This window comes from Salmo salar, chromosome 02 (genome assembly GCF_965601325.2).
Source record: "Salmo salar chromosome 02, fSalSal1, whole genome shotgun sequence".
Taxonomy (NCBI): Eukaryota; Metazoa; Chordata; class Actinopteri; order Salmoniformes; family Salmonidae; genus Salmo; species Salmo salar.
In genome coordinates this window covers 87,956,484-87,976,647 of record NC_138292.1, presented here as the reverse complement: position 1 = coordinate 87,976,647, position 20,164 = coordinate 87,956,484, and the positions used below count along the sequence as shown (strand labels likewise).

The 20,164-nt window shown below is 40.5% G+C and overlaps 1 protein-coding gene across 1 annotated transcript; it reads right to left on the bottom strand.

The window, feature by feature from the left end:
* Positions 1 to 263: 263 nt before the first annotated feature.
* On the bottom strand, positions 264 to 16,780 carry LOC106578601 (uncharacterized). Its single transcript, XM_082968096.1, has 3 exons — positions 16,152 to 16,780; positions 9,895 to 10,920; positions 264 to 933 (listed from the first exon to the last, which is right to left on the bottom strand). Exons 1-3 carry the CDS (start codon positions 16,552 to 16,554, stop codon positions 623 to 625), a joined length of 1,740 nt encoding a protein of 579 aa, XP_082824222.1. The 5' UTR covers positions 16,555 to 16,780; the 3' UTR covers positions 264 to 622.
* Positions 16,781 to 20,164: the final 3,384 nt, after the last annotated feature.

Genomic DNA, 20,164 nt, shown 5'->3' with positions numbered 1-20,164 from the left:
ATTAGATTCTAAATAAAGGAAAGGATGGAATGGAACACTATTTGATTCTAAATAGAGGAAAGGAACACTATTCGATTCTAAATAGAGGAAAGGATGGAATGGAACACTCAGATTGGAAATAGCAGTGATGTCACAAACATGTCCCATCCTCAAGTCTCTCTCTTTGAAGTGAGTTTGGAAAATCACTATGCAGCATCTTAAAAATAGTTTTCACAAACGCACTTTATATGTCCGAACATAGAATCAAATCGACTTCCCCAAAATAATATGGCATTTACTTTATTTCACCTTTATTTAATCAGATATGTCAATTGAGAACCAATTCGCATTTACAATGACAATCTGAATGAAGAAATACTCATATTAATCTATTTAATAATTAACATTTTTGAAATATCCCAATTATATAGTGAACAACATTTAGGGGTTTACACTTGCATTCAATCAATCTTAAGTTCATAATCAAAACATAATATTTTTTTATATATTTTAATCCGATTTTCGACATGATCATTTCTTGAGATGGAAAAAAAATGTAGACCTATTTTTCAGTATGATTTCATTCATACAATATGATTTAATGTAGCATGAACAAAAACAAGTTCTCAATCAAAAACATAAGTCAGAACACAGCCTCTATTCTCTCGTGTGATTTCAGGTCCTCTGACTGGGAAAATGTATTTTCACAATGAGAGCAGTGGGATGTCTTCTCCTCCTGTGTATTAGTATGTTGGAAAGTCTTTTCTACTGTGTGTGTTCTCCCATGCCTTTTCAAGCTCCCTAACCGGGTAAAACTCTTTTCACATCGGGAACATTGGTAAGGCTTTTCTCCTGTGTGTATTCTCTCATGCTCCTTCAGGCTCGCATACCACCTAAAATTCCTTGCACAGTGGGAACAGTGATAAGGCTTCTCTCCAGTGTGTCCCCTCTCATGTGTTTTCAGGCTCCCTAACTTGGTAAAACTCTTTCCACAGTGGAAGCAATCGTAAGGGTTTTCTCCTGTGTGCGTTCTCTCATGTACTTTGAGGTTCCTTAACCACTTAAAACTCTTTCCACACTGGGAACAGTGGTGTTGTTTCGCTGGTTTGGGCGTCTCTGGGTCTGGTTCCCCTGAAGGAGTCTCCCTGCTGTCAGAGTGACAGTCTGGTCCCTCTCCTACCAAAGACAAACAGAGTATTTAGTTAAATACTAAACAGAGAACTGAATTAAACCTCCATGAAATAAAACTGTCTTCCTGTGAGGCAAGATTCCTCAAAAACCTGAGGTCAGTTTTCAGAACATTACATAGTTTAATAAAAACTTGGGGGGGCGCCCTAATAATAATAATAATAATGTAGAACATAAAATCTAATCTTGCTCTCATGTTTATAGGCTGAGCAGAGCTCTATAATAGGGAAAGGGGGATACCTAGTACACTGAATGGATTCAACTGAAATGTGTGTCCCGTATTTAACCCAACCCCTCTGAATCAGAGAGGTGTGGGGGGCTGCCTTAATAGAGATCCACGTCATCGTCATATAATAATAGATAATGTCATGTTTACAGGCTGAGCAGAGCTCTATAATAATAGATAATGTCATGTTTATTGGCTGAGCAGAGCTCTATAATAATAGATAATGTAATGTCTTTAGGCTGAGCAGAGCTTTATAATAATAGATAATGTCATGTTTATAGGCTGAACAGAGCTCTATAATAATAGATATTGTCATGTTTATAGGCTGATCAGATCTCTATAATAATAGATAATGTCATGTTTACAGGCTGGTCAGAGCTCTATAATAATAGATAATGTCATGTTTATAGGCTGAACAGAGCTCTATAATAATAGATAATATCATGTTTACAGGCTGAGCAGAGCTCTATAATAATAGATCATGTCATGTTTATAGGCTGAGCAGAGCTCTATAATAATAGATAATGTCATGTTTTAGGCTGAGCAGAGCTCTATAATAATAGATAATGTCATGTTAATAGGCTGAGCAGAGCTCTATAATAATAGATAATGTCATGTTTATAGGCTGAGCAGAGCTCAATAATAATAGATAATGTCATGTTTATAGGCTGAGCAGAGCTCTATAATAATAGATAATGTCATGTTTATAGGCTGAGCAGAGCTCAATAATAATAGATAATGTCATGTTTATAGGCTGAACAAAACTATAATAATAGATAATGTCATGTTTATTGGCTGAGCAGAGCTCTATAATAATAGATAATGTCATGTTATAGGCTGATCAGAGCTCTATAATAATAGATAATGTCATGTTTATAGGCTGAGCAGAGCTCTATAATAATAGATAATGTCATGTTTATAGGCTGAGCAGAGCTCAATAATAATAGATAATGTCATGTTTATAGGCTGAGCAGAGCTCTATAATAATAGATAATGTCATGTTTATAGGCTGAGCAGAGCTCAATAATAATAGATAATGTCATGTTTATAGGCTGAACAAAACTATAATAATAGATAATGTCATGTTTATTGGCTGAGCAGAGCTCTATAATAATAGATAATGTCATGTTATAGGCTGATCAGAGCTCTATAATAATAGATAATGTCATGTTTATAGGCTGAGCAGAGCTCTATAATAATAGATTATGTCATGTTTTAGGCTGAGCAGAGCTCTATAATAATACATAATGTCATGTTTTAGGCTGAGCTCTACTATCTATCTATAGCTTGACAACATTTCTTTCCCTTTTGGTTACTAAGCAGTCAACATTTATCAACATTTAGCAACTACGTTAAACTAGCAACATTAGCAAACCGTTAGCTATATTTCAGAGGTTAAAAGTTGGATATTAAATTAAATGTGTCACGCAGTCAAATTTTACAATATACAGAATGTCCCACAAAATGTGTACATATTACTTTTTTGAAAACTCTCATAACCTAACTTAACTAAAACCTAACTTAACTAAAACCTAACTTAACTTACATGAATTACAATGAAAGTTGTGGTCAGCTAGCTAGAAGGATGTATGTAGTCAAAGTTATTATTATTATTATTATTGTTTCTTGTTGACTATTTTAATTGAAATCCTTCGCAGTTATGTTGGATAAATAAAACATATAAGAAGCCATATGTATCTTACATTAAAAGGCCAATGCAGCAGTTTTTAATCTCAACATCAAATCCTTTCTGGGTAACTATGAAGTACCTTCCTGGTTTTGTTTTCAAAGATGCCCACTGTCTGGGTGTTCACTTCCCCCCACGGGTTACTATAGCAACACACATCACCAGTCATTTATATCTTGTTTGTCAATTCTGAGTGACATTAAAGTTGTGAATTTGCTAATCCATTGTTTAGGTTTTGTTGGTGACCCGCTCTTTGGTGGTATACACATCTTACAGTGTAGTTATCAATTCCTACATTAAATAAAAACATATTAAAGCATAAACATTCAGTAGAACGCTGCTTTAAAACCACGCATCAGTTCAACAATAGTTTGTGGTGCTGTTTCTAAGACAGTACTTACTGGTCTTAATCAGATCGCCTGTCTCCTCCTCCTCTTATTGTTCTTCCTTCTCCTCCTTTAATGTGACAGTTATCCCCTCCCCCTTCACTCCAAAAACTGCATCATCCTCTTTCTCTTCCTCCTCTTCTTTTACTGTAACATCCTCCTCCTCTTTCACTCTGAACGCGTCTTCCTCTTCTTTAACTTAAACGTCTTTCTCTTCTTCTTTCACGGTAACAGCCTCACCCTCTACTTGTTGTTGTAGACACAAGAGCTTCTTTCTCCGTCCAGCAGACCTCCTCTTCTTTAGCAGGAGGAGAGTAACTTAGTGAACTCATGGTCGGGGATGTTAGCCAGCTAACCTAGCTAGTTAGCGACTAGCCTGGTGATAGGCTAATTTATCAAGCCAGCTAACGTTACCTGACTATACGGAAATATGACATTAAATGGGGAAACTAGTTATATGACAGAATTATGCTTTAAATACAGAGGCAAATATACACCGAAGAAGTCTGAACAGCTTGAATGTTTCGGCTAGGAAGCTACCGTAGTGGCTGACTAGATGTTGTTGAAGAAGTGTTCCGTCCACTAGATTATACGTCACGCTGATAGCATCGCCTGAAAGACGCACATCGCCATCTGTTGACTGGAGTGGTTAAGGCAGATAAATGTTTATTTTATTTCCAGACAAAAAGTGCATTTTTACATTTCTTTCATTAAATAATTATATAATAGTCAGACAACTGCAGATTTGTAATAAGTATGAATTTATAACCTACTTCTACATTATACCAACCCAACAGATTTTCCTACTACAGTGAATATTAACCAATGAGGTGGGTCTTTCCACATTCTACCAACCCAACAGATGTTTCTACTACAGTGAATATTAACCAATGAGGTGGGTCTTTCCACATTCTACCAACCCAACAGATGTTTCTACTATGAAGCAACACTTTCAGGTTAATTAAAGTTGAATTCCCAAACAGCCTCTACAGGTTTGGTCATTATCAGGTATTGGAGCGTTGAAAGATGATGCACAACAACGGTTTCTTCCAGGAAACCACGACTCCAATAACCACCGCGGTCGAAACAACTGTAAAGTTATCGAAACGACTACCGCTACAATCGACCTGTTCGCAATACATGGGTATTGGGATCTAACCTCATTGATCTGTCAGTAAGCTGTGTCTACATGGGTATTGGGATCTGACTTCATTGATCTGTCAGTAAGCTGTGTCTACATGGGTATTGGGATCTGACTTCATTGATCTGTCAGTAAGCTATGTTTACATGGGTATTGGGATCTAACCTCATTGATCTGTCAGTAAGCTATGTCTACATGGGTATTGGGATCTAACCTCATTGATCTGTCAGTAAGCTATGTTTACATGGGTATTGGGATCTGACCTCATTGATCTGTCAGTAAGCTATGTTTACATGGGTATTGGGATCTAACCTCATTGATCTGTCAGTAAGCTATGTTTACATGGGTATTGGGATCTGACCTCATTGATCTGTCAGTAAGCTATGTTTACATGGGTATTGGGATCTAACCTCATTGATCTGTCAGTAAGCTATGTCTACATGGGTATTGGGATCTAACCTCATTGATCTGTCAGTAAGCTATGTTTACATGGGTATTGGGATCTGACCTCATTGATCTGTCAGTAAGCTATGTTTACATGGGTATTGGGATCTAACCTCATTGATCTGTCAGTAAGCTATGTTTACATGGGTATTGGGATCTGACCTCATTGATCTGTCAGTAAGCTATGTTTACATGGGTATTGGGATCTAACCTCATTGATCTGTCAGTAAGCTATGTCTACATGGGTATTGGGATCTAACCTCATTGATCTGTCAGTAAGCTATGTCTACATGGGTATTGGGATCTAACCTCATTGATCTGTCAGTAAGCTATGTCTACATGGGTATTGGGATCTGACCTCATTGATCTGTCACATAAATAATTACTGTCCAGCACATTGTCTAGGAAGGTACTGTTCATAGGCCATCATTGTAAATAAGAATTTGTTCTTAACTGACTTGCCAATTTAAATAAAGGTAAAAAAAGGGAATATGTTCCATAATCCATTGCATGCCTACTTGTCTTGTCTGTTTATTGTACACCTGCTATGTAAAAGAGACAGAAGAATGCACAATGGTCAATGCTATCTGGGATCCTTGGGACATCCCTACCCCAAACCCTAACCTTAACCCCTACCTTAACCATTTTAAATGTCAACTTCAATGGGCTAGGGACATCCCAAGGATGTATCTCTACCTGAAAATACATGATCTAAGTGATTGATAGTTAGTATTCAGCATAAAGCCTTATTTACTTTAATGAACTACTAAAATAGTGATTTTGTCAGACAGCATAGACAGCAGCTCTACACTTTATTGAGTGACTGATCCATTCATCCTTCCAACCCTCCTCAGCCTTCCTCTCCTCTGAAGACCCAGTGGGGGTGGAGCTCAGTCAGAGAGCTGTTGAGGGACTGGTTAGGAAGAACACTTCTACAGCCAGAGAGGTGAGAGGTCACACATGGTTTAGATGGTAAATATTTTATGTCCCCTTAGCGGTTCATCACATAAGCAAAAGGGAATATGTTCCATCATCTATGTTTATTTACATTAGTACAAATTGTCCACTGATATTGGTGTAATTTCTCACCCTTTTTGGCTGTATGAAAGTTAATTTCCCCTCAGACACACATATTTGTTCTTTGTTTTTACCCGAGCCACTGCCTGTTCACCCGCTATCATTCAGAAGGCGAGGTCAGTACAGGTGCATCAAAGCTGGGACCGAAAAACTGAAAAATAGCTTCTATCTCAAGGCCATCAGACTGTTAAACAGGCATCATGAAATCATTGTCCCTTTAATAATGTTCACATATCTTGCATTTCTCATCTCATATGTATAAACTGTATCTCAGTCTATGCTGCTCTGACATTGTTTATCCATATATTTATATATTTTGAATTCCATTCCTTTACTTAGATATGTGTGTATTGGGTATTTGTTGTGGAATTGTTAGATATTACTTGTTAGATATTGCTGCACTGTGGGAACTAGAAGGACAAGCATTTCGCTACACCTGCAATAACATCTGCTGAACACCTGTATGTGACCAATAACATTTGATTTGATTTATGAAGGTAATTTGTGTAAAATGTATTTTTCCCCTCATTCACCCCATCTCTTTACATTGCTTATGCATATTCAGTGGTTTGACTGCGTCCAGACTGTCAAAGGCCCATCCTGGTAGATCTGAACCTAATGCAGTTTGGAGTGATCGGATGACAGAAGTCACATTTAGGTGCCAGGTGTAACTGAGGCTGTAGATTTACTTTGAGTGTTTTATATAATATGACTAAATGTGTTTCTGTGTTGCAGGGGCAGTCAAGAAATGGAACGGCAAGGCCACAGAACATGACATAATCAGAGCTGTGGGAGACCACCTCAAGCCCCTGGTAGAGCCGAGGGTGGTGTTTACCACTCCACCACGCCCCCAGCAGGCTTGAAAAGTGATACTGTTTTTCAGACTAAGAAGGACCAATACATGTGTTGCTTTTACACACATTTGTTCATTGGTTTGGCAAGAGTCTTGATTGGTCAGTCATTGGGTTCATTTGTTTTACAATATGTTCAAATCAAATCAAGCTTTATTTATAAAGCACATTTCAGACATGGATGCAACGCATTGGCTTCACAGGAAAAAACAAATAAAAACTGAAAAATGTACTACACAAACATAAGAGGATAAAAAACAGATTAACAACTGAAAGACTAATGAACATACTAAGGAAATGCCATTGATTAAAATATTAACAATTGGATGCAATATCCAACCCAAAATATCAGCTTGTTTTACTACATTGTTTGTTGTTAAGTTCCCCAGCAAGAAAACAGAAATGTTGCTCAAACAGAAGAGGAACTAACAAAGACTCACTGACAACAACCACAACTAAACAGGTGGTGTTTTAGGAGGGGTTCTGATAGACACTATGGGAGTGTCCACTGAAAGTTGACTAGTAACAACAACTGGGACCTAAAAGACACCCACCATGAGACCCACTAAATCTGTCCAAGAAGAGGAAAACAAAAGAAAAACCCACACCAAACTTAAAGACAGGTGTCACGTTCTGACCTGTAAAGGTGTTATTTGTTAGTGTTTAGTTTGGTCAGGACGTGGCAGGGGGTATTTGTTTTATGTGGTTCAGGGTGGTTGTGTGTATGTGTCCATGTAGAGAGGGGTATTTGATTTATTAGTCCAGGGTTTTGGTTATTGTTCTGTTAGTTTATTTCTATGTTCTATCTAGTCATTTGTATTTCTATGTTTAGTTAATTGGTGTTGGGGCCTTCAGTTGGAGGCAGCTGTCTATCGTTGCCTCTGATTGAAGGTCCTATAATTAGGGGTGTGTTTGTATTGTGGTTTGTGGGTAGTTGTATTCTGTTTTGTGCTTCTTACCTGACAGAACTGTTAGTGTCATTTCTGTTAATTGTATACGTGTTTATTTTGTTTCTCCTTCTTATATATTAAAAAGAGAAGATGAGTATACACTTCCCTGTTGCGTCTTGGTCCTCCACACACACGTTACAACAGGAAGTAAACCAAAAAGGTGGAACAACTAAAGGTGTTGACTCTCCACATCTATCAAGACAACAGGAGCACTGGGCCAGACACTCTTAAATAGAACCTGGACCAGCTCAGGTGAAACACCTTCCCACTAACGAGATGGACAAGCCAGCACAGGTGTCACACATACTGACTAACGAGGTGACACCAATCAGTGCGTCCTACGTGCTAACGAGCTAGACGTGCTAACGAGCTAAATGTGCTAACGAGCTAGACGTGCTAACGAGCTAGACGTGCTAACGAGCTAAATGTGCTAACGAGCTAGACGTGCTAACGAGCTAGACGTGCTAAAGTCCAGCCTCAAAACATAAATAGAAAAACCACAGCCCGTAACACCTTCCCCCTTAAGACAACAAATAAACTCAGCAAAAAAATAAACATCCTCTCACTGTTAACTGTGTTTATTTTCAGCAAACTTAACATGTGTATGAACATAACAAGATTCAACAACTGAGAGACAACTGAACAAGTTCCACAGACATGTGATTAACAGAAATGGAATAATGTGTCCCTGAACAAAGGAGGGGTCAAAATCAAAAGTCACCGTCAGTATCTGGTGTGGCCACCAGCTGCATTAAGTACTACAGTGCATCTCCTCGTCATGGACTTCACCAGATTTGCCAGTTCTTGCTGTGTGATGTTACCCCACTCTTCCACCAAGGCACCAGCAAGTTCCCAGACATTTCTTGGGGGAATGGCCCTAGCCCTCACCCACCGATCCAACAGGTCCCAGATGTGCTCAATGGGATTGAGATCCGGGCTCTTCGCTGGCCATGGCAGAACACTGACATTCCTGTCTTGCAGGAAATCACACACAGAACGAGAAGTATGGCTGGTGGCATTGTCATGCTGGAGAGTCATGTCAGGATGAGCCTGCAGGAAGGGTACCACATGAGGGAGGAGGATGTCTTCCCTGCAATGACAACGAGCTCAGTCCGATGATGCTGTGACACACCACCCCAGACCATGACGGACCCTCCACCTCCAAATCGATCCTGCTCCAGAGTACAGGCCTCGGTGTAATGCTCATTCCTTCGACGATAAACGTGAATCCGACCATCCCCCCCGTGAGACAAAACCGCGACTCGTCAGTCCTGTCTGGTCCCATAGAGCACGTTGTTGCCGGTGATGTCTGGTTAGGACTGCCTTACAACAGACCTACAAGCCCTCAATCCAGCCTCTCACAGCCTATTGCGGACAGTCTGGTCTGCCACTGCGAGGACGATCAGCTGTCCGTCCCTGTCTCACAGTATGGACATTGCAATTTATTGCCCTGGCCCCATCTGCAGTCCTTATTTCTCCTTGCAGCATGCCTAAGGCACGTTCACGCAGATGAGCAGGGACCCTGGGCATCTTTATTTTGGTGTTTTTCAGAGTCAGTAAAAAGGCCGCTTTAGTGTCCTAAGTTTTCATAACTGTGACCTTAATTGCCTACCGTCTGTAAGCTGTTAGTGTCTTAAGTACCGTTCCACAGGTGCAAGTTCAAATCTCAAATCAATTGAACAAACATTTAGGGTTCCACATTGTGACATCATTAAAATACTCCTACAACAATGTTAAAAACATATTGTGACATTGCATTGATATCATGAAACAACCTTCATCTATGTATTTTCTGATGTTTAATCAGATATCTTTTATCTGAGAATCTCTTGTCACATTGATTACAGCTATGAGGTTTCTCTCCTGTGTGTGTTCTCTGGTGTGATACCATGCTGTTTAGCCAATTAAAACTCTTCCCACATTGACTACAGCTATAAGGCTTCTCTCCTGTGTGTGTTCTCAGATGCACTACCAGGCTGTTTAACTGAGTAAAACTCTTCCCACATTGATCACAGCTATAAGGCTTCTCTCCTGTGTGTGTTCTCTGGTGTGTCATCAGACAGCCAGATGTAACAAAACTCTTCCCACATTGAGTACAGCTATATGGTTTCTCTCCTGTGTGTGATCTCTGGTGTACCACAAGGCTGCTTGACTGATTAAAACTCTTCCCACATTGATCACACCCATAAGGTTTCTCTCCTGTGTGTGTTCTCTGGTGTACTATCAGGCTGCTCGACTGATTATATCTCTTCCCACATTGATCACAGCCATAAGGTTTCTCTCCTGTGTGTAGTCTCTGGTGTGTCTTCAGATCTCCAGATTGACCAAAACTCTTCCCACATTGACTACAGCTATATGGTTTCTCTCCTGTGTGTGTTCTCTGGTGTTTAGTCAGATTGCTAGATGTAAAAAAACACTTCCCACATTGATTACAGCTATAAGGTCGCTCTCCTGTGTGCATTCTCTGGTGCACCTTCAAGGTGTGTGATGTTGAAAAGCTTTTCCCACAAAATGAACAATGGTGAAGCTTCTCTCCCGTGTGTGTTCTCTGGTGCACTATCAAGGAGCTTGACACAGTAAAACTCTTCCCACATTGATGACAGCCATAAGGTTTCTCTCCTGTGTGTGTTTTCTGGTGTGATTTCAGGGTTTTTAGCTGAGAAAAACTCTTCAAACATTGATCACAGCCAAAAGATTTCTCTCCTGTGTGAATTCTATGATGTATTTTAAGGTCTGTTGTAGAGTTGAATCTTTTCCCACAGTCAGAGCACCAGTGAGATTTCCCTCCAGTGTGAATTCTCAGGTGTACTTTTAGTGAATTTGATCTTGAGAAACATTTCCCACAGTCAGAGCAGCAGTAAGATTTCTCTCTTGTGGGTCTCTGCTGTTGTTTATTGAGGTGCTCTGATCTGGAGAGACTCTTCTCTGCCTCGTCAGCTTCATGATGTTGTTGAGGCTCCCCAGAGGATCCACGATAGTCCCGTCTCTCTCCTGTGTGATCGACAAAGTCAGACAGATGGTTAAAGGCTCACAACAGCAGAAATCCACTGTTAATTTATTATTTTTTCACCTTTATTTAACCAGGTAGGCAAGTTGAGAACAAGTTCTCATTTACAACTGCAACCTGGCCAAGAATAAAGCAAAGCAGTTCGACACATACAACAACACAGAGTTACATGTGGAATAAACAAAACATACAGTCAACAATAAAGTTGAAGAAAATCTATATACAGTGTGTGCAAATGAGGTGAGATAAGGGAGGTAAGGCAATAAATAGGCCATGTTGGCGAAGTAATTACAAAATACCAATTAGACACTGGAATGACAGATATGCAGAAGATGAATGTGCAAGTAGAGATACTGGGGTGCAAAGGAGCAATAAATAAATAAATACAGTATGGGATGAGGTAGTTGGATGGGCTATTGGCAGATGGGCTATGTACAGGTGCAGTGATCTGTGAGCTGCTCAGACAGCTGGTGCTTAACCTGTTTAGGATAGGGGGCAGTATTTTCACGTCCGGATAAAAAACGTACCCGATTTAATCTGGTTATTACTCCTGCCCAGTAGATGTGGATAGAAAACACCCTAAAGTTTCTAAAACTGTATGAATGGTGTCTGTGAGTATAACAGAAATCATATGGCAGGCCAAAACCTGAGAAGATTCCATACAGGAAGTGCCCTCTCTGATAATTTCTTGTCCTTCTATAGCCTCTTTATGGAAAATAGAGGATCTCTGCTGTAACGTGACATTTTCTAAGGCTCCCATAGGCTCTCAGAAGGCGCCGGAACGGGGAATTATGACTCTGCAGTCCCTGGGCGAAAAACAGTAGGGCTTTTGGAAAGTGGTCGATCTGAGAACAATGACACGGGCGTGCGCGTGCATGTGAAGAGTCCATTTTACATTTTCAGTGTTTGAACGAAAACAACGACTCCCGGTCGGAATATTACCGCTTTTTTACGAGAAAAATCGTATAAAAATTGATTTTAAACAGCGTTTGACATGTTTCGAAGTACGGTAATGGAATATTTTGAAATTTTCTGTCACGATACACGCCGGCGCGTCACCCTTCGGATAGTGTCTTGAATGCAAGAACAAACGCAGCTATTTGGATATAACTATGGATTATTTGGAACCAAAACAACATTGGGTGTTGAAGTAGAAGTCCTGGGAGTGCATTCTGACGAAGAACAGCAAAGGTAATCCAATTTTTCTTATAGTAAATCTGAGTTTGGTGAGTGCCAAACTTGGTGGGTGTCAAATTAGCTAGCCTGTGATGGCCGAGCTATCTACTCAGAATATTGCAAAATGTGCTTTCACCGAAAAAGCTATTTTAAAATCGGACACCGCGATTGCATAAAGAAGTTCTGTATCTATAATTCTTTAAATAATTGTTATGTTTTTTGTGAACGTTTATCGTGAGTAATTTAGTAAATTCACCGGACGTTTTCGGTGGGTATGCTAGTTCTGAACGTCACATGCTAATGTAAAAAGCTGGTTTTTGATATAAATATGAACTTGATTGAACAAAACATGCATGTATTGTATAACATAATGTCCTAGGAGTGTCATCTGATGAAGATCATCAAAGGTTAGTGCTGCATTTAGCTGTGGTTTTGGTTTTTGTGACATTATATGCTAGCTTGAAAAATGGGTGTGTGATTATTTCTGGCTGGGTACTCTCCTGACATAGTCTAATGTTTTGCTTTCGTTGTAAAGCCTTTTTGAAATCGGACAATGTGGTTAGATAAAGGAGAGTCTTGTCTTTAAAATGGTGTAAAATAGTCATATGTTTGAAAAATTGAAGTTTTGTGATTTTTGAGGAGTTTGTAATTCGCGCCACGCTCTATCATTGGATATTGGCGAGGCGTTCCGCTAGCGGAACATCTAGATGTAAGAGGTTAAAGTTAGTGAGGGAGATGAGTCTCCAGCTTCAGTGATTTTTGCAGTTCGTTCCAGTCATTGGCAGCAGACAACTGGAAGGAAAGGCGGCCAAAGGAGGATTGGCTTTGGGGGTGACTAGTGAGATATACCTGCTGGAGTGCATGCTACAGGTGGGTGCTGCTATGGTGACCAGTGAGTTGAGATAAGGCAGGGCTTAACCTAGCAGAGACTTGTAGATGACCTGGAGCCAGTGGGTTTGGCGACGAGTATGAAGCGAGGGCCAGCCAACGAGAGCGTACAGGTCGCAGTGTTGGGTAGTACATGGGGCTTTGGTGACAAAACAGATGGCACTGTGATAGACTGCATCCAATTTGTTGAGTAGAGTGTTGGGGGCTATTTTGTAAATGACATCGCCCAAGTCGAGGATCGGTAGGATGGTCAGTTTTACGAGGGTATGTTTGGCAGCATGAGTGAAGGATGCATTGTTGAGAAATAGGAGGCCGATTCTAGATTTAATTTTGGATTGGAGATGCTTAATGTGAGTCTGGAAGGAGAGTTTACAGTCTAACCAGACACCTAGGTATTTGTAGTTGTCCACATAATCTAAGTCAGAACCGTCCAGAGTAGTGATGCTGGACGGGCAGGCAGGTGCGGGCAGCGACCGGTTGAAGAGCATGCATTTAGTTTTACATGCATTTAAGAGCAGTTGGAGGCCACGGAAGGAGAGTTGTATGGCATTGAAGCTCATCTGGAGGTTAGTTAACACAGTGTCCAAAGAAGGGCCAGAATTATACAGAATGGCGTCGTCTGCGTAGAGGTGGATCAAAGAATCACCAGCAGCAAGAGCGACATCATTGATGTATACAGAGAAGAGAGTCGGCCTGAGAATTGAACCCTGTGGCACCCACATAGAGACTGCCAGAGGCCCGGACAACAGGCCCTCCGATTTGACATACTGAACTATGTCAGAGAAGTAGTTGGTGAACCAGGCGAGGCAGTCATTTGAGAAACCAAGGCTGTTTAGTCTGCCAATAAGAATGTGGTGATTGACAGAGTCGAAAGCCTTGGCCAGGTCGATGAATACGGCTGCACAGTAATGTCTCTTATCGATGGCGGTTATGATATCGTTTAGGACCTTGAGCGTGGCTGAGGTGCACCCATGACCAGCTCTGAAACCAGATTGCATAGCGGAGAAGGTACGGTGGGATTCGAAATGGTCTGTAATCTGCTTGTTAACTTGTCTTTCAAAGACCTTTGAAAGGCAAGGTAGGATAGATATAGATCTGTAGCAGTTTGGGTCTAGAGTGTCTCCCCCTTTGAAGAGGGGGATGACCGCAGCTGCTTTCCAATCTTTGGGAATCTCAGGTGATACGAAAGAGAGGTTGAACAGGCTAGTAAAGAGGGTTGCAACAATTTTGGCAGATAATTTTAGAAAGAGAGGGTCCAGATTGTCTAGCCCGCTGATTTGTAGGGATCCAGATTTTGCCGCTCTTTCAGAACATCTGCTATCTGGATTTGGGTGAAGGATAAATGGTGGGGGCTTGGGCGAGAGGCTGTGGGGGGTGCCGGGCAGTTGACCGGGGTAGGGGTAGCCAGGTGGAAAGCGTGGCCAGCCGTAGAAAAATGCTTATTGAAATTCTCAATTATAGTGGATTTATTGGTGGTGACAGTGTTACCTAGCCTCAGTGCAGTGGGCAGCTGGGTGGAGGTGCTCTTATTCTCCATGGGCTTTACAGTGTCCCAGAACTTTTTGGAGTTTGTTCAACGGGATGCAAATTTCTGTTTGAAATAGCTAGCCTTAGCTTTCCTAACTGCCTGTGTATATTGGTTCATAACTTCCCTGAAAAGTTGCATATCACTGTAGGACCCATAACTTCACCTAACAACAACAGACCTAGGACTATAAATCATGTAATATTTCAGGTGAAACATGGAAACTAAAATGTCTCTGTCATGACATTTCATAACCTGATCACCAGATAATTTTGTGAATAATCCCTCTAGGCTACTCTGTAATGAGTTGTCATTCTAAATGTCCTGAATGAAGGATTATATCTCTGTGTGTTGTAAAATAGCCTATCCATCAAGGAACAGTTCTCTACACATTATGAGATAAGTATCTCTGTGTCCAAACAGACTAACGAGACCCTACAGTAAATCAAGCCGACAATAACACATTATAAACATCAATTTGTTAGGGTTGTTGGATCCAACATGGAGCACGGCATAACTGTCTTTATCAGAGTAATGAATGAAGAAGCACTTTGGTTGTTGTTGAAAGTCGTGATGTTTGTCATTTGACTGTCAAAAAAACTGTCCGACAGGAAGATCCAGTAATTAAGTTGAAGTTCATCATATGACAAGCTTAACGTTATGACTGTAACTACTGTTCCCTGAAGGAGGGAAACTAGGTTCATAATGCCGACCCAAACGGATACTAAATGAAACGGCCCCTGGCAGACCACCCAGACCTGACCCCACAAGATACGTCAGTTTAATCAATTTATTCATTGTCTTTCATTTGAAACACTCCTGTCAATGTTGAATAAGGACGCACACCCGATTACGCATATAGAAGTAGGATTAGTCTACCTGGCCTGTGTGCAAATGTAGGCCTATAAATGTGCCCATTTTGGGATGTCTGGTAGTATTTCTGACTGTCTTAACGCACCACCACTAATGAGCTCTGGAGTTTCTCAAAGTATTTTTTTTCTTCACCTCAAAACAGGAAGTAAACAAAGTCTTAATGAAATCAATTGCGCATGACAATGTCCAGCTCTCGGTCTTTCGATATCCACGCGGCACGAGAGTGGTTACATTTCTCCATCCCTCAGCTGTTTACCAAACCAAGTCTCTGGGCAGCCATTTTGTTTCTGTTTAAATACTAGGTTGTCCCTTTAAAAAAGCCACATAAATCACTCAACCAACTTGCCATTCAAACAGTAACAAAGCTGTAATTCCACCACTGTTTTGGTAATAAGATGATGGATGGGTCTGGAGAAATGTAACTACTCTCAAATTCATAGACAGGCCTATGGATGCAAGGATTGACCATCCATGATATCAACATTATAGTTTTAACCATGTTGAGGCTATACAGTGTTGATTTACATTGTTTCTAAACATTGGAGAGAAAAAAGCTTATTTGGGGCTCTGATGGGGTACAACAGTTGAACTAAGCTCATGAGGCATGTGTTATATTCTTCAAGAATCAATGGCTATAAGTAAATAATTTAAAAGACACAATATGGATGTAGCAATTGCAGATTTCGGCTTTAACACCAAACATCAGTTCAACAACTGCAGAGTTTGTGCCTCTGTATTTAAGACAGTACTTACTAGTATTAATCAGGGAACGGTTTCTCAAAACCATCTTATGGCTAAGTTCACCGTTAGAACCATTGGATGCCTTAAGATGCGTTTGGGAAACCGGGCCCAGATATCCAGTTTCCTCCTCTTCTTCCTCCTCTTTTTTCAATGTGACAGTCATCTCCCCCTCCTCCTCTTTCACTCCAAAAACTGCATCCCCTTCTTTTACTGTAACATCATCTTCCTCTTTCACTCTTAACGAGTCTTCCTCTTCTTTAACTGAAACGTCTTTCTCTTCTTTCACGGCAACAACCTCACCCTCTACTTCTTTTTGTATTGAAACAGCCTCCTCTTCCTCCTCCGCTTTGACGAGAGCTTCTTTCTCCGTCCAGTAGACCTCTTCTTTAGCAGGAGAGTAGCTTAATGAACTCATGGTCGGGATGTTAGCTAACAGTTAGCTAGCTAGGCTAATGCTAACTTAACCAACCCGCTAGCTGACTAATAACAACAACACAGTAAATATGAAATTAAATCGGATAACTAACTAGACGACAGAAGTGGGTTTAAAACACAGTGGCTAATATACACTAAAGTGTCTAAAGAGCTTTATTGGTTCGGCTATTTTGTCTAGCAAGCTACGGAGGAAGCTGACTAACTGTTGCTGCTGTTGAAAGAACCGTTCCGTCCACTACATTATACGTCACACCAACAGCATCGCCTTAAAGCCACATACCATCATCTGCTGACTGGAGTGGGTAACGCTGTTGAGTAAAAAGTATATTTTATTTTCAAACAAGTTAAAGTGTAGGAAGCATGAGTTTTTACTCACCAGTGTAAAGATACAGTATGTACAGACTTAGAAACCTAGTTGTATTGAAGATCTGGTTACCTATAAGCACAACCAGTTATGTTTTTGAATTATCACATATTTATATATTTTTAATTTAATTTTAGTTCACCTTTATTTAACCAGATAGGCCAGTTTAGAACAAGTTCTCATTTACAACTGCGACCTGGCCAAGATAAAGAAAAGCAGTGCGACACAAACAACAACACAGAGTTACACATGGAATAAACAAACGCATAGTCAATACCACAATAGAAAATTCTACATACAGTGTGTGCAAATGAGGTAAGATTAGGAAGGTAAGTCAATAAATAGGCCGTAGTGACGAAGTAATTACAATTTAGCAATTAAACACTGGAGTGATATTTGTGCAGAAGATGGATGTGCAAGTAGAGAGACTGGTGTGCAAATTACCAAAACAATAAATAACAATATGGGGATGAGGTACAGTTGAAGTCGGAAGTTTACATACACCTTAGCCAAATACATTTAACCTCAGTTTTTCACAATTCCTGACATTTAATCAAAGTAAAAATTCCCTGTCTCAGGTCAGTTAGGATCAACACTTTATTTTAAGAATGTGAAATGTCAGAATAATAGCAGAGAGAATGATTTATTTCAGCTTTAATTTCTTTCATCACATTCCCATTGGGTCATAAGTTTACATACACTCAATTTGTATTTTGTTAGCATTGCCTTTAAATGGTTTAACTTGGGTCAAACATTTCGTGTAGCCTTCCACAAGCTTCCCACAATAAGTTGGATGCATTTTGGCCCATTCCTCCTGACATAGCTGGTGTAACTGAGTCAGGTTTGTAGGCCTCCTTGCTCGCACACGCTTTTTCAGATCTGCCCACAAATTTTCTATAGGATTGAGGTCAAAGCTTTGTGATGGCCACTCCAATACCTTGACTTTGTTGTCCTTACGCCATTTTGCCACAACTTTGGAAGTATGCTTGGGGTCATTGTCCATTTGAATGACCCATTTGCGACCAAGCTTTAACTTCCTGACTGATGTCTTGAGATGTTGCTTCAATATATCCACATCATTTTCCTCCCTCATGATGCCATCTATTTTGTGAAGTGCACGCAGTCCCTCGTGCAGCAAAGCACCCCCACAACATGATGCTGTCACCCCAGTGCTTCACGGTTGGGATGGTGTTCTTCGGCTTGCAAGCCTACCCCTTTTTCCTCCAAACATAACGATGGTCATTACGGCCAAACAGTTCTATTTTTGTTTCATCAGACCAGAGGACATTTCTCCAAAAAGTACGATCTTTGTCCCCATGTGCAGTTGCAAACTGTAGTCTGGCTTTTTTATGGCGGTTTTGGAGCAGTGGCTTCTTCCTTGCTGAGCGGCCTTTCAGTTTATGACGATATAGGACTAAGTTTACTGTGGATATAAATACTTTTGTACCTGTTTCCTCCAGCATCTTCACAAGGTCCGTTGCTGTTGTTCTGGGATTGATTTGCACTTTTCGCACCAAAGTACGTTCATCTCTAGGAGACAGAATGTGTCTCCTTCCTGAGCCGTATGACGGCTGCGTGGTCCCATGGTGTTTATACTTGCGTACTATTGTTTATACAGATGAACGTGGTACCTTCAGGCGTTTGGAATTTGCTCCCAAGGATGAACCAGACTTGAAGACGTCTACAATTTTTTTCTGAGGTCTTGGCTGATTTCTTTTGATATTCCCATGATGTCAAGCAAAGAGGCACTGAGTTTGAAGGTAGGCCTTGAAATACATCCACAGGTACACCTCCAATTGACTCAAATGATGTCAATTAGCCTATCAGAAGCTTCTAACGCCATGACATCATTTTCTGTAATTTTCCAAGCTGTTTAAAGGCACAAACAACTTTGTGTATGTAAACTTCTGACCCACTGGAATTGCAATACAGTGAATTATAAGTGAAATAATCTGTCTGTAAACAATTGTTGGCAAAATTACTTGTGTCATGCACAAAGCAGATGTCCTAACCGACTTGCCAAAACTATAGTTTCTTAACAAGACATGTATGGAGTGGTTGAAAAACGAGTTTTAATGACTCCAACCTAAGTGTATGTAAACTTCTTACTTCAACTGTAGTTGATGGGCTGTTTACAGATGGGCTGTTTACAGATGGGCTGTTTACAGATGGGCTGTATACAGATGGGCTGTGTACAGGTGCAATGATCTGTGAGCTGCTCTGACAGCTGATGCTTCATTAAAGTTAGTGAGGGAGATATGAGTCTCCAGCTTCAGTGATTTTTGCAATTCGTTCCAGTCATTGGCAGCAGAGAACTGGAAGGAAAGGCATCCAAAGGATGTCTTGGCTTTGGGGATGACCAGTGAAATATACCTGCTGGAGCTTGTGCTACCAGTTGGTGCTGCTATGGTGACTGAGATAAGGCGGGCTTTACCTATGTATTAATTTATGTATTAATATGTATTAATTTATTTCGGGATTCTGGGTAATCCACAGCAGATTTATGGAGAATTGCTGTCGGTGAGTTGAAAATTGAATGGTCCTGGCATAGAAATGTATAAAGTTGACATTACATTATAAACTGTATATCATCTATACTGCATGGGAGTGCTATTTATATCCCATCACTACTGATCATTCATCCATACTGTGTGTGTCCCATCATTGCAGCTTTGGAAATAAATGAACTATCCATCCATTGCTCCTTCCTGTGTTGACTCACTGACTTGAGGGACCCGGAAGGTCACACTAGCCCGGTAGCTAGCTCAAGCTTGCAAACGTTAGCCACACCTCATGCTTTTCATGAACTGTGTGGATGTGTTATCTAGAGGGAACCCGTTAGCACAGTAGGATCTGGTGCCTCTTGCCGTGGGTTCAAAACAACAGAGGAAATCAACCTGCTTGCTGTTTTTTTGTTGTTGTTGACGCAACAGGCTGAAAAGCATCAATGCTTCAGGAAGCTTTGTTTCCCCATCACTATTTTTCAGCATATTCACTGTGAAGTAGACTACGGGAGTTTTGTAACTTTTTCCACCTTGGCTTACTGCTAGCATGCTGACTGACATCTGGAATCGATCTATTTTGGATGTTGGTGATTTTCCCTGCCATCATTCTGTATGTCTCTGCTCTTTTGATCTGCAGTCATGTTTTAGTTGGGTTTTGTTAGTTGGGTTCTAAATGGTCTAGTTGGGCTCCAGCTCGCTGACCATAGCTAGTTGGCTAAATA

Coding starts and splice junctions, on each gene's coding strand:
- LOC106578601 (XM_082968096.1), bottom strand. CDS start 16,554: ATGAGTTCATTAAGCTACTCTCCTGCTAAAGAAGAGGTCTACTGGACG. Junction 10,921..16,151: donor CCGTTCCCTGATTAATACTA/GTAAGTACTGTC, acceptor TCGATCACACAG/GAGAGAGACGGGACTATCGT. Junction 934..9,894: donor GTTAAACAGCCTGGTAGTGC/ATCTGAGAACAC, acceptor GCCTGAAAACAC/ATGAGAGGGGACACACTGGA.